This window comes from Oncorhynchus keta, chromosome 6 (assembly GCF_023373465.1).
Source record: "Oncorhynchus keta strain PuntledgeMale-10-30-2019 chromosome 6, Oket_V2, whole genome shotgun sequence".
Classification (NCBI taxonomy): domain Eukaryota; kingdom Metazoa; phylum Chordata; class Actinopteri; order Salmoniformes; family Salmonidae; genus Oncorhynchus; species Oncorhynchus keta.
The window spans coordinates 27,415,922-27,430,911 of record NC_068426.1 but is presented as its reverse complement, the minus strand read 5'-3'; the positions used below and the strand labels follow the sequence as shown (position 1 = coordinate 27,430,911).

At 41.3% G+C, this 14,990-nt stretch overlaps 1 protein-coding gene across 1 annotated transcript; it reads right to left on the bottom strand.

Moving 5' to 3' along the window:
- Positions 1-12,500: 12,500 nt before the first annotated feature.
- LOC118385311 (zinc finger protein interacting with ribonucleoprotein K-like) lies at positions 12,501-14,951 on the bottom strand. Its single transcript, XM_035772360.2, has 2 exons — positions 14,700-14,951; positions 12,501-14,403 (listed from the first exon to the last, which is right to left on the bottom strand). Exons 1-2 carry the CDS (start codon positions 14,896-14,898, stop codon positions 12,800-12,802), a joined length of 1,803 nt encoding a protein of 600 aa, XP_035628253.1. The 5' UTR covers positions 14,899-14,951; the 3' UTR covers positions 12,501-12,799.
- Positions 14,952-14,990: the final 39 nt, after the last annotated feature.

The window sequence follows — 14,990 nt, the reverse complement described above, 5'->3', positions numbered from 1 at the left end:
GTTCCCTGAGAGGTGAACACCAAGCACAGGTGCAACCGCTCTTTACTGCTGTCCTTCATAATGGTCCCACTAATCCAGGATAATAAACCACATGGTCGACAGGGGCCGCTCAGTCTTGAACCCCCTTTTTAACTGAGAATTTTTATTTTTAGTGGCTGTAGATTGCTATGTAACGCAGCTATGTGATGATGTTGCAGTGCAACTTGTATTAGGTTACTGTCGTGATGTCTGCATACCAATACTCTCTGCTGTGACTGACTGCCTGTGACTGACTGCCTGTGACTGACTGCTGTGACTGACTGCCTGTCTGTCTCTCCTGTTTGATTTGTATGTCTTTGGTCTCGTTATTATCTCGCTGCACATGAGTATATGAGTGAATGCCACCCTAATCCTTTCCTATTTCAATTGAAGTATTCCCACTTGACTGTAAAATAAACACCAAAAGGTGCCAATAAGGTCATACTATCGATCAGCCACCTTTTCATCTATTTTGTGGTGTTTTACCTTGTGATTAATTTAGCCTTGCTTTTTCATTCCGTTGTATTCCAGGGTTGATCCAGATGAGGGTCTTCGGTAGTAGGGTGGTTTGAAGATGTTATATTAGCCTCTTGTTGAACAAAGTTGACTTGATTTAGAAAGCAGTCACCTCTATGCAGGTGGATGTTATGGGTCAGGATGTTGACTGAACAGCTTTTGGGTGCAGGGTGCCTCCAAGTCGTGTTTTTCAACCAGAATCTTATAAACTCTGGGTTGCAGACCGAGTAGGTTAATTGACATTTATGAATATAATAATATAATAATATAATAATAATAATATAATAATATAATAATAATAATATATGCCATTTAGCAGACGCTTTTATCCAAAGCGACTTACAGTCATGTGTGCATACATTCTACGTATGGGTGGTCCCGGGGATCGAACCCACTACCCTGGCGTTACAAGCGCCCTGCTCTACCAACTGAGCTACAGAAGGACCACATTGATAACGAAATTCTCATGGCACAGTTGGGAGCTTATAAAGTACGTAGGACCTGTTATATTACCTCTAAAACAACCTCTTTTCCAGTATAGCAGATATTTAGAAAGTGAAGGAAAATATAAATAATTCTTACTTTGGTTAAAAAAAAAGGTTTATACAGACAGCACACTGGGCAAATATTTCACATTTAGATTCATATTTGATTTGTTGTTGTCAGCAAACATGAATTCAATTTAAAAATCAACCAAACAGTAAAACCCTCTTGTTGATTTGTGGTTGAAACCAGTGTTGAATTTAAACCATTTCTGCAACATCAATCAAAGAGCCATATTTGACGCGGTGTTTACGTTGTGGGGAACAACAATGTGTGGGGTGTCTATGGAAAAATGTTGCATCTTATTAAAACTGTTGACACACAAACGTCTTAATGAGAAAGTGTGTAAGAGGACAGGTATTCGAGGACGTGTAGCTTTGTCTTGAACCAGGCTTCCCTAAAACAGGTGTGACAACAACGTGATTTTGGAGGTATGCCAACGCGGGACTAGATGGCGGGTAGTAGTGCTCATGTGTGGAGAGAAAGAAGACGGTCTTGTTTATCTGGATAGAATTACTGATACATTTGCATCTGATACTCTTTCTTCCTCTTCTTTTGTAAAACTCTTTTTGTCGGTGGCTGCCAGTAAATAGTACCATTAAATAATCACACACATATAATAGCGCTTAACTAGTTGACTGTTTTTTTTTTCTCCAATTTGTTCTTTCTGATCAAATAAAAAAGCAACCCGTGCCAAGTTGATGGACAGGTTGAAATGAATAACCTTTTTGATTGAGTGTGTTATTGTAAAGATGGATGGCCAGAGTGTAACTGACCAGAGATGGTAAATGATCTGTGCAACAATGAGAAATATTACCCATGTATCTCTTCCAGACTACTAGAAGCTACATAGTCTATTCTCAGATAGAGATCTTTGTGTCTTCCGTTGAGAGATAATATAACTGGCATTAGGCTTCTCTGACCGATCAATGGTTACCATTGTATTTCATTAGGTGGACAATGCCTCCACAGATAACCGTCAGACTAGAAAATGCCCTAGTACGTTATCACAGTATGACATAATTCATCCAATATTCAATTTGGATTATATTAGTTAAGATCCAACGGAGAAGTTTTTAATAAGTAATATAATTCTGTTTGGCCTGAACATACATCTTAGACTTTATTGGGATTGGTATAATGACTATGTCTTTCAAATGTTTTAGAAATGGTGAGACTGTGGGGTTTATTCATGAGACATTAGGATGTGACCATTGAGCAAGTTTGAGGAAGCTAAACTCCTAGGTATAACATTGGATGGTCAATTATCATGGTCAAGTCATATTGACAGAGTTGTTGTGAAGATGGGGAGGGGTCTGGCTGTTGTAAAAAAAATATGCTCTGTGGTTTTTTTTTACACAAAAATCAACTGTACTAGTTGTTCAGGCTCTGGTCTTGTCCCATCTTGATCACCACCCGGAATATGTGAAGCAAAGAAAGACCTAGCAAAGTCGCAGCTTGTCCTTCAACTGCACATGCAGAACTATCATCAACGACATGCATGCCAGTCCTTCCTGGTTGAGAGTTGACGAGAGATGAACTGCTTCTCTTCTAGTTTTTATGAGAAATATTACTGTGATGAAAATACCAAATAACATTCAGCTCAGACACCCATACATACCCCACAAGACATGTCACCAGGGGTGTCTTCACAGTCCCCAAAAAACAAATTCACGGCAACGCACAGTATTAAACAGAGCCATGATCACATTCCATCTTCTATTACTTAAGCAAAAGCCAAATTACCTTTGAAAGTGTATAAAACAACATCTCATGGCACAAGAGGGACTGTGAAATGACAAACACACGCACGCCCAGACACACTATCACACGTTATTCTTTAGTTGTATTGCTTGTATATCATTGTATTTTAAAGTTGTGTGACTGTTCCTGTCCATCAGTGTTTTGTTACTTGTCCTGTTTTATGTTTTTGTGTGGACCCCAGGAAGAATAGCTGCTGCTTTGGCAAAACCTAATGGGGATAATTTTATTTTTTCTTTATTTAACCAGGCAAGTCAGTTAAGAACATATTCTTATTTTCAATGACGGCCTGGGAACAGTGGGAGAACGACAGACCTTGTCAGCTCGAGGGTTTGAACTCACAACCTTCCGGTTACTAGTCCAACGCTCTAACCACTAGGCTACGCTGGCGCCCCAGCTAATGGGGATCCGAATGAATTTGATTATATATATATGAATTTGATTATATATCTAATATCCATAAACAAATGAATCAGCTTCAGCTTCAGAAACAATAAAAACAACAGCAATACAAACAACAAAAAGAAACATTCCTAATTAATTTCAATTATTTTTAGACTCCACTGAGTCCCCTTTGAAGCATTAATTCCCACTAATTAAATGAGCACCCAACGCAACAACAGCTAAGCATGTTGAGTCAGAGACCCCAAGGGAAGTTTCCCTCTGCACTTCATCTCTCTCTCTCTCAGAGACTAACTAAACAGAATGGAAAAACCATCCCATGAGCATCATCATTCATCTGCATGACTGACTTCTGCATGGTGGGGATGTGACTTTCACACAAGATACTGTCTGTGAGATAGGAGAAGCATGCAAACAATGTCTGGCATAATGTGCTCCTCAATTATGTGTCACTGTGACTTCAGGTAGTCACTTCTCTCTGAGGTATCCAAGAGAAGGGGATTTACAGTAAGTCAACTGAATGGCATCTCCTTTTAACCAATCAGTTTCATTGCTGGCGTTTTCAGCCAAATTGGTAATCTAATGAAAGTTTCCTGAAATGACAAGGAAATGACACGTAATTAAATCAGAATGGTATAATTCAACATTGAGACATTTAAATGAACTTTGGTTTGATCTTATGTCTGCAGTTGTAAAAACAGAACCCTTGTCTTGTGGCTGGAGGTGGTGCTCAGAGCCCAGGGCTGAATGTGGCATGCATCTGAGAATCTTGCCTTATATGAGCAAAATATGTCCTGTGTGAGCATAGCACTAATGTAAACACAACCTTGGATTCAGTCACACAATGAAAGAACCTGGGTTGTTTCGACAGATGCTGTGGGGAATTGTAACCATTATAACCAAGATAAAACACTCAAAGTTATACAGATGTGTGTGTGGATAGATTTCAATAACCATGTTTGCCCAAACAAATCAGACATACAAATTAGTAAACAAATAAGGTGACTCCTTCTGGACTGGATCTAGCTGTGTTGATTGACTTTCACTGTATGAGAAGCGTATTCATATATTCTAAAGACAACAAGCAATATCTGATGTCACAGTGAAGTGTAATCTAATTCCAATTTGTAATTGAAAAAGGTTTCCTTCACTTGTGTCGATGTCTTTATTCATCTTCCTTTCTGTTCCTTCATACATTCATAATGGAATGAAAATGAAAAAAGAACACTCTGAGCTCTGCGATGTGAGAGGTCATCTGAAAGGTCAAACAACCTCTTTATGAGATCAGTTTCTGACATTCAGAGTATTAGGGATCTTGCCATCCGTACAGAGAACAGACCAAAGACACCATGTAGGCTGTGTCTCAACGACAGTGGCATACCTAAGTAAACAAATAAAGATAAAACATTTGTAGTTTTATAGCTAATCTCATTCAACACATTTTGCCATGAGGCTGAGAGAAAATAAAGTATATATAAAGCTACACTATATATACAAAAGTATGTGGACATCCCTTCAAATGAGTGAATTCGGCTATTTCAGCCACACCCGTTGCTGACAGGTGTATACAATCGAGCACACAGACATGCAATCTCCATAGAGAAACATTGGCAGTAGAATGGCCTTACTGAAGAGCTCAGTGACTTTCAATGTGGCACCATCATAGGATGCCACCTTTCCAACAAGTCAGTTTGTCAAATTTCTGCCCTGCTAGAGCTGCCCCGGTCAAATGTAAGTGCTGTTATTGTGAAGTGAAGTTGTGTTCTATTCATGTGCTTTTCTAATAACCGTTTTCTGTGCTCATGTAAGTGACTGACTGAAGGAATCCTCACTATCAGTAGCTGCAATGTGGCAGTACGCCTTGACCTTTGTTTTGAGAACCGAAAGATATCTCAGTTTCAAGGTCTCAGCTTGGAGTGAAGAAGCCTCGTGAGCTATTGGTCTGTCAAACGTCATGAACCAGTATTGGTCGGGCACATGAATTAAACAAAAACGGTAATGATGAATTCATTATGCTAAATCATGCAAATATAAATTGTCTTATATACGGCTGTACACAGACAACTGCTGGGACTGCCCCAGCAGAGCTCCTGATTGACATGTGTACTATGGTGCACTGAGTTGGTTGGAACCTCTCCAGCGCGCAAATAACAAAGGATGATTCATTTAAGATTGACTTTGAGTGCCCCTGGTGGTAATTTCCACAACATGTGTGTAAGAATTTCCACACCACAACAACAGCTCAGCCACAAAGTGGTAGGCCACACAAGCTCAGAGAAGCATAGTGCAGAAGCGTGTAGCGCGTAAAAATCATCTGTCATTGTTGCAACACTCACTACCGAGTTCCAAACTGCCCCTGGAAGAAACGTCAGCACAATTACTGTTTTTCGGGAACTTCGTGAAATGGGTTTCCACGGCCGAGCAGCCACGCGCAAGCTTAAGATCACCATGCGCAATGCCAAGCGTCGACTGGAGTGGTGTAAAGCTCGCCGCCATTGGACTCTGGAGCAGTGGAAACGCGTTCTTTGGAGTGATGAATTACACTTCACCATCTGGCAGTCTGACAGACAAATCTGGGTTTGGCGGGTGTCAGGAGAACTCTACCTGCAACCAATGCATAGTGCCAACTGTAAAGTTTTGTGGAGGAAGAATAATGGTCCCGGGCTGTTTTTCATGGTTCAGGCTAGGCCTCTTAATTCCAGTGAAGGAACTCTTAACCCTACATCATACAATGACATTCTAGACGATTCTGTGCTTCCAACTTTGTGGCAATAGTTTGGGGAAGGCCCTTTCCTGTTTCAGCATGACAATGCCCCGTGCACAAAGCGAAGCAATATAGAAATTGTTTGTCGAGATCAGTGTGTGACCTGCACAGAGCCCTGATCTCAACCCCATTTGAACACCTTTGGGATGAACTGGAATGCCCAACATCAGTGCCTGACCTCACTAATGCTCTTGTGGCTGAATGGAAGCAAGTCCCCACAGCAATGTTCTAACATCTAGTGGAAAGCCTCCCAGAAGAGTGGAGGCTGTTATAGCAGCAAAAAGGGGACCAAGTCCATATTAATTAATGTCCATGATCTTGGAATAAGACGTGAGATGACACATACTTTTGGTCATGTAGAGTAATTTCCTGCAATTCCACACATATTGCCATGGGGCAGAGAGGAAAATGTGCAGTTTTATAGCTAATCTCATGCTATTCTACAGATAGGAGGAAGGGGAGGGCCATCCTCCACAGTGAATTTATTTTTTAAAAAAGAACATACAAAAGTTGTCTTTTTTAGATAAAACTATACTAAATATAGTCACGTCACCAAATAATGTGTTTAAAATAAACTGTTTTGCAATGGTCTACAGTAGCCTCAAAAGCATTCCATCCTCCTCTGGGTACACTGACTTTAATACAAAACCTAGGAGGCTCATGGTCCTCACCCCCTTCCATAGACTTAAAAAGTAACTATGACAACTCCCGGATGACATCCTCCAACTGGGTGACATGTTGTCCACCCAATCAAAGGATCAGAGAATGAATCTAGTACTGAAAGCATAAGCTACAGCTAGCTAGCACTGCAGTGCATAAAATGTGGTGAGTAGTTAATTTAAAGAGAGAGAAAGACAAAAAAGAGGAACTCTTGCTTCTCCTTGATTTTGGAAGAAATTAAATAGTTGAACAGTTAACAAATTCATTTTTTCATTTTTAGTTTCACTTACTTAACTAGCAAGTGCAGCTAGCTAGTTTAGCCTCCTCAAACACCTTGCTCAAACAGAGGGATGCTATGTTAGCTATCTGGCTATGACTATCCAACACAACACTGGAACTCTTCCAATTCAAGGTAAGGTTTTGGTTTGACTAATTTATTGCCACTAGGGCCCACCGGTGTAAGTGCTAAACTGCTTTCTGACTGTACACTAACAATACTGCATGATTGCAGCGGGTTGACTAACGTGAATTATATTAGCTATGTTGACTAGGACATTACTTTAGCTAATATGGTGACAAAGATGTAGGCTGTGTGTAGCGGTTATGATATGCTTTAGCTTGGAAAGTTTTTTGCCTGGTCACATACAGCTGATGTGTTGTGCATTGAAGTCCACAAGTGAAGGGGAAAGGTGAGAGGAGGAGAGCGGATAGATGCGAAGAGGAATACAACGTGGCTGCTATTAGTGAACTGTGTTTACCCATGCACTTTCATCCCTAAAGCCAACACCCCATTTGGCCGCCTTTCGTTCCAGTGCTCTGCTGCCTGTGACTGGAACGAATTGCAAAAATCGCTGAAGTTGGAGACTTTTATCTCCCTCACCAACTTCAAACATCTGCTATCTGAGCAGCTAACCGATCGCTGCAGCTGTACATAGTCTATCGGTAAATAGCCCACCCATTTTTACCTACCTCACCCCCATACTGTTTTTATTTATTTACTTTTCTGCTCTTTAGCACACCAATATATCTACCTGTACATGACCATCTGATCATTTATCACTCCAGTGTTAATCTGAAAAATTTTAATTATTCGCCTACCTCCTCATGCCTTTTGCACACAATGTATATAGACTCCCCTTTTTCTACTGTGTTATTGACTTGTTAATTGTTTACTCCATGTGTAACTCTGTGTTGTCTGTTCACACTGCTATGCTTTATCTTGTCCAAAATAAAAAATGATCAGGGGTGTATTCTATTGAAACATGTTTCTTAAAAGGAAGCAAAAGGTACAAAACCGGGATAAACATACCTAAATTTGTCCAATAGAAACTCTCAATTGCAATTGTCCTAATAATTACACCCTAGATCAGCTAGATGAAGGCAAGAGTGTGCAAGGCAGTATTGAATGTGTCACTGTCTGTCCATCTGTCACCTCAAAAATATGTGCACCTACATTATTCTATAGACAAATGCCTGTATAGAAAACCATGCTCCTCACAGTACTGTTTACTCTTGGGATTTTACGAGACATAACACTAGCTCTGGTATTGTGATTGTGTTGATTATAGACCATCAATGTGGTTTTCCATATAACCTGGGGCACGATCATTTAAGTTATATGATTAAGTTGGTCCACTCTGGACTCCAAAGGCAACAAGCCCACCTCCCAGAACTCCTGTACCACTATGTGGGTCCCAGGGGGGGACATTCAGCATATACCTGATAACATTATTTTGCATTACCTGCATTCTCTTTTTCAGCTTTTTTGATAGCCCACTATACCAAGCAGAGCAGGCATAATCAAAATGACACTGAATCAAGTTTGAGACAAGCGGTTTAACTTTGATGTAAAAATATCTAGTGTTACGCTATAAAAAATATATATATTTGTTCGCTATTTTAGATTTTAGGTCTCCAGAAAGGGATTGATCTAGGGACACACCAAGATAAGTTACACTTGTTTTAGATTCAATCTCCTTGCCTGCACAGTTGACCTTTATCTTGTCAGCATATATCCTAGGAAACAAAGATAATAAATACTGCATGTTTACTTTGCCTATACTCTACATTACAGGCATCTGCAAACAGGTGTCATGGCAAGTTTCAGTCCTTATTATGTGCACATGAACTAAAACGGAATGCACTCCCAGTTAACGTTTAAACAGTGTCCCATATTAAAAACACGTGGCGAGAGGAATTATTCAATATCAGACAACTCTATTCTGGAATCAAGTAAGCAGATTTATTTCTTAAGGCAGATGTTAAGTCATGTTGAAGTTCAGTGACTAGAGGAAAAGGAAGATGCTAACGGGATATGTTGTTTTATTACAAAGCATGATCAATGTCATGATATGTCAAAGTGTCCAACTAGCTGTTAGAAATGTGCCAAATCTGACAGTTTTATTCTTTGTTTGTCTATAGGGTCCTCCTTGACCTGTTTGGTGTCCACTGAGTCTCCTACTAGTCCAGTCATCATGGAGTGCTTCAACTCATCCTTGTTCTACATTGACTCGTCCTTGCTCTTAAATCTCTCACAAACCATTAAACTCCAGCATAGGGGACAAGAGTGTGTATGGGCAGTCTGAAGACATGCCAGCCGTACTCCTCTTCTACCTGGCGCTGCAGTTCATCAACATGTTCCTGGGATCCCAGCCAACGCTATGGTGCTGTGGCCCTGCACAAGAACGACTCTACCACTTCAGACATCTTCGTAATGCACCTTGCCATCCTGGACACCTTCTTCCGCCTCACCCCCACTCTGGAGGTTGCCAACGTCCTCTACCGGACCACCAGCACCTGATACATGCTGCGCTACTTCTACGGCGTCAAGGACTTCTTCTCCTGCGTCTGTCTGGATCGCTACATGGCCGTGCTCCACCTGATCACCTTCACAGAGCTCAAGGAGCACCGCCACTGGGCTCTTCACGCTGGCCTATGCTACCGCCAAGTGCGTGGGCAACATCATGAACTTTGAGAAGGTCTTCACATTCAAGATCCTGGTGGCATTTGCCTTCATGTTATTCCGTAACGTTGCCATCCTGTGGGCCCTGAGGCAGTTTGGGCCGGGCCGCCACGAGATGCACCCCGTCAAGAAAAGAGCCTTTAAGATGGTCCTCATCACCTTGGCAATCATTGTTTTGAACTACTTCCCTCCCGTGGCTCTGTTCCCATTCCAGCACTACTTCTCCCTGCATGCATTCTGCTGCTACATCCACCACCACATTGTCTTTGGCTTCAGGAACATCAGCAGCAGCATCCAGACTGTGTTTTACCTGTTCAAAGACAATATACTACCACAGAAACCTGGCTCCTGCTGTACTGGAAATACAGCCAACTCAGGATGATTCCTCAACACACATACTGTACAGGTCTGGTTATTAGGGTGTGAATATGTTTTGGTCTAAAACAGACTGAATGTAAGGTACAGATGAAGACACAAGATGTAGGTAGACTGCCAGTAGAACATCTCTAAGATTTAAGCTGAAACAACATTTGCATTTAAAAAATATATAATTTACTAACTTCATACTGTATGTCATATACGGGGATGGACATGCCTTTGGGGAAATAGACCTGTCAAGCAAATAAATGCAATAAAACCATACTCTTATTTTCATATGTAGGCTAATGTCTTTGTATGCCAATGTCTTTACATATGTTATTGCTGTTGTATTAAAGCTATTTAATAAAAAGTTATTAACACATACTATACTATGTCTGAGTGGATTATGCTTTTGCTTGTGTCTGTATACCAACTGATTTGAATGCTGGTGTCAGAATGAAAAATATGTAAATATAACATTGTAGAAAGAAACACATAATTGAACCCTAGTTGCTAGTGGGGTTGGATGGAGACATGTTGGCTGGGTGGGGTTGGGAGAATGGAATGGAAGGTTGGTGGTGGAGGCCCACTGAATTTTAATTGTTTCTGTTTATACTGAATGTATTATTACTTAAACTCTGTGTGTGTTTTGTTTTTCTTTTGAGTGGCAGCTCACTGGTAAATGTTATATGAACTGAATATATTAATTAAAATGGATATTGTACCTGTAATTTCATATTTTCACGTGTATCTGAGCTATTGGCGTTCAAGCAGGCAGGAATTCAGCCGGTATGATGCAGCACAGTGATAAAGTCTCTCACTAGCACTGGATGTTAATAGGAATGACTTTTAAATTGTGAAAACGTCTATCACACATGTCAGTTTTCAGTACTGGCCAATGTCATAACTCAGGCAGATGTCTTCTCTCGAATGAGCCATTGAGCATTTTTTGTGTGATATTCATTCCTTGAGAAATGTGTAATTTAATGGAGGGTCTAGCACATTTGTCCCATTTGTCTGCCTCTTTCATCCAGGATGCATTGCCATAGAGGACCACAAAAACAAATTCCATCTAGATACCGTTGCCCTAGAGCACACAAAAAAACGATACATACCTCGGCCTAAACATCAGCGCCACAAGTAACTTCCACAAAGATTTGAACGATCTGAGAGACAAGGCAAGAAGGGCCTTCTATGCCATCAAACGGAACATAAAATTCAACATACCAATTAGGATCTGGCTTAATTCTGCAAAACTATCCTGTGTACAACGTAAAAAAACAATGCATGCAGAGCAGAATTAGGCAGATACCCGCTAATGATCAAATTCCAGAAATGAGCCGTTAAATTTACAACCACCTAAAAGGAAGCGATTTCCAAACCTTCCATAAACAAAGCCATCACCTACAGAGAGATGAACCTGGAGAAGAGTCCCCTAAGCAAGCTGGTCTTGGGCTCTGTTCACAAACACAAACAGACCCCTGGGACAGCAACACAATTAACAATTAGACAACCAAATCATGAGAAAACAAAAATATAATTACTTGACACACTGGAAAGAATTAACAAAAGAACTGTGCAAACTAGAATGCTATTTGGCCCTAAACAGAGAGCACACGGTGGCAGAATACCCGACCACAGTGACTGACCCAAAATTAAGGAGCATAGCCTTGCTATTGAGAAAGGTCGCCATAGGCAGACATGGCTCTCAAGAGAAGGCAGGCTGTGCACACTGCCCACAAAATGAGGTAGAAACTGTGCTGCACTTCCTAACCTCCTGCCAAATTGTTGACCATATTAGAGGCACATATTTCCCTCAGATTACACAGATCCACAAAGAATTCTAAAAAACTAATACAATTTTGATAAACTCCCATATTTATTGGGTGAAATACCCGTGTGCTTCTTGTCCCAGAATCACCCAAAATGCCCCGCACGGCCCATTGACATAGTATGGAAGTTTCCCATCGCCACAAAAGTATATATGCAGTTGCGAATGTTAGACTCCACATCAATCTGCAGGTTGAACATGGTGAGATTGTAGACTCCTACAATTTGTTCAGGCGATTTTACAGCTAACTACCCACTTTACATGCTGATATAGTCTTCGGTATTACTGTGTAGCTCCGTTTGCTAAATCGCCAAGAGAGAGCAATGCGGATTTCGTGTTGCTACCAACCTTATAACATCAAAATGAAACATTTGTTCATAAAAAATATTGTTCACATAGTGTTATTTAACACTGTAAATGAAAAGAATGCGTGGTTTTGGGTGGATTATTCCTTTAATTACACTTTGAATAATAAATAGTTTTCAAAGTTTGGCATCATTCTTACCAAAAGAATGCAATATCCTAGTGTAACATGTTGATTTGTTTAAAACCATTAATCGTGAAAATGAACAGCATGTTCATAGATTAAATGATCTAGCTTGTCTCTAGGTAAAGGCCATTGCAACCAATTTGGGTGAATTTCATTATTTACACTAAAATGCATGACATTCTTTTTAAGAAAATCTAAATTTACTTAGAGAATATGACTTAAAAGCTATGTACAGTGTTAGTAAACAACATTACCACTATATATATATAGAAAGACTACCACAAATTACAATTATTACCATAGTTTAATACTGGCAAAGACTAGCTCTTAGGCTACATCCACTAAAAGCAGTTTGCTGTCCTACTACTTGGGACAAATCTAAACTTGAGTTCTCATGAAATTCAGCAGAGTGTTTCTCCAACACTGTACTGATACATCAACATTAAATATCCATATATATTGCAATGTACCACATACAGTAATATGACTGTCTTAGTCCTCAATCTTTATTTCCAGGTTATGGGGAACATCAGTCCCACTGGTACTGCCCTCAATCTCCTCAGTCCTCATCTCCTCATCTCCATGAGTCTTCTGGTGCTTTTTGAGGGATGACTGGTCAGTGTAGGTCTTCCCACACAGGTCACAGGGGTAGACCTTCTCCTTGGTGTGGACCTGTTCGTGTCTCTTCAGATGGCCAGACCTACTGAAGCTCTTCCCACAGTAAGAGCAGCTGAAGAGTTTCTCCCCTGTATGAGTCCTCAGGTGCAGCTTGAGGCTGCTCGCCACGCTGAAGCTTTTACCACACTCTGAGCACGTGTATGGTTTCTCTCCCGTGTGCATCCGCTTGTGTATGGTGAGGTGGCCTGCCTGGCTGAAGGTCTTCTCACACAGGTCACAGTGGTACGGCCTCTCCCCTGTATGAATCCTGTAATGTGTTTTGAGGTCCCCCATACCATTGAACCTCTTGCCACACTGTACACAGCAGTAAGGCTTTTCCCCTGTGTGTATTCTCTGATGTATTCTCAGGTTACCTGCGTTGCTAAATGTTTTGGTGCAGACAGTGCAACTGTATGGCCTCTCTCCTGTGTGAGTTCGTAAGTGGACTTTAAGCTGGTTGTGTTCACTGAAGCGCTTCCCACAATGTGGGCAGCAGTACGGTCGCTCTCCCGTATGAACACGCTTGTGTATTCTGAGCTGGCCCGGGTGACTGTAGTTCTTCCCACAGAGGTTGCAGCTGAACGGTCTCTCTCCTGTGTGAGTGCGCTTGTGGGACTTGAGCAGGTCTGCCCGGCCAAAGCGTTTGCCGCAGTAGTTGCAGCAGTGGGCCTTCTCGCCACTATGATTCCTCATGTGAATGTTGAGGGAGCTCACTCGACTAAATGTCTTCTCACACTGGGTGCAGTTGTAGAAGCCTTGTGTGTTTTTAGAGGGCTCTGTAGCGTGAGAGTTCAGAGTTGGTAAAATGTCCTCCCCTGTCGTCCCAGCAGGGTCAGTTCCCGTGTCAGGGTAGTATGCCAAGAAAGAATCTTCTTCTGGCTCAGACTCTCCAGTATCATTGTGACACAGCCTTCCCTCCGATTCAACAAAATGGCCACCCTCATCGTCTCCCATCTCCATGTGAATGTCAGACACTATGGTGACTTTGACATCACTGTCGCTGTCTCTAGAGTCCACATCTGTGTCCAGTGGTGACTGAAAATGTTCATCATACTCTTCCGGAATGATATAGCTCAACTCAGCACTCTCCATCTTAATTTGCTGAGATGCCAGGTTGAGAGGAGATGGTGGTTTTGAGAGGTCTATAGCATAGTCATCCTCCATATCAGGTTCTGTCTTTATGTTTTTGAAAATGAGGGTGGAAACCGCAGTGTCTGGGATGTTTTTGAGGCATTCTGGTTCCTGCTGAGCTGCTGGATCCATAATGGAGACAGACCCTCTGCTCTGAGGTATCTTGCCCTTGTGCTGTCTCCTGGAGCTCCTCCTCTCATCACCCTGTGTTTTGATTGGCTTATGGGATTGGCTGACAGATGAACGGCTGGAACATGTCTTCCTTGATAAGTCTGGGAGGTGAACCACGTCCTGGTTACTTTCAGGGTCTAGGCAACAACAAATACATGTTAAATGTAAAAACTGTCCAACAAAGGGGATTACTATCTACTACAAGTTCCAACGTCGAAAGCTAGTCTGAAAGTACCGCTGACAACAAATGTTGTCCATGGTTACAATGAATTTTTGAAAACGACATGTAAAACATGCAACAGAGAGGGGTCAGCTACGCTCGGTGGCCATCTTGGCAGCATGTACATCAAAATGGGACAACAAAGGACAGCTGCAACTAACGATAGCTGCACTGGCGATTATTATTTTGAAGCCAACTGCATTGTGTACGTACCCTTTACGATCGAATCCTTATTGTCTTGTTCGTGCAGCCTTCGTTTAAGATCCTCATTCTCACTTTCAATTATTTGTATTTTGCCCTTGTACTCAGACAACGTTTGGTCCACTGAGTCCAATATGTCACTTACTGTGGCTTTAAAAATCTCGTTCAGAGACGACTCCAAAAACACTTTTAAGTCTTTTGACTTTGCCATAATCTGCAAATAAATAGCATACAAATCAAATATTAAAACCTTTTAACTATCTTACGATGTGGGTGTGACCGAGGTTGTTGCCGTGTCCGGAA

What these genes read in the sequence shown, in the direction of transcription:
- LOC118385311 (XM_035772360.2), bottom strand. Translation starts at nt 14,898, where the DNA reads ATGGCAAAGTCAAAAGACTTAAAAGTGTTTTTGGAGTCGTCTCTGAAC. An exon ending in TAAGGATTCGATCGTAAAGG is followed by an intron (nt 14,404 to 14,699) that starts GTACGTACACAA and finishes GTTGTTGCCTAG; the next exon opens with ACCCTGAAAGTAACCAGGAC.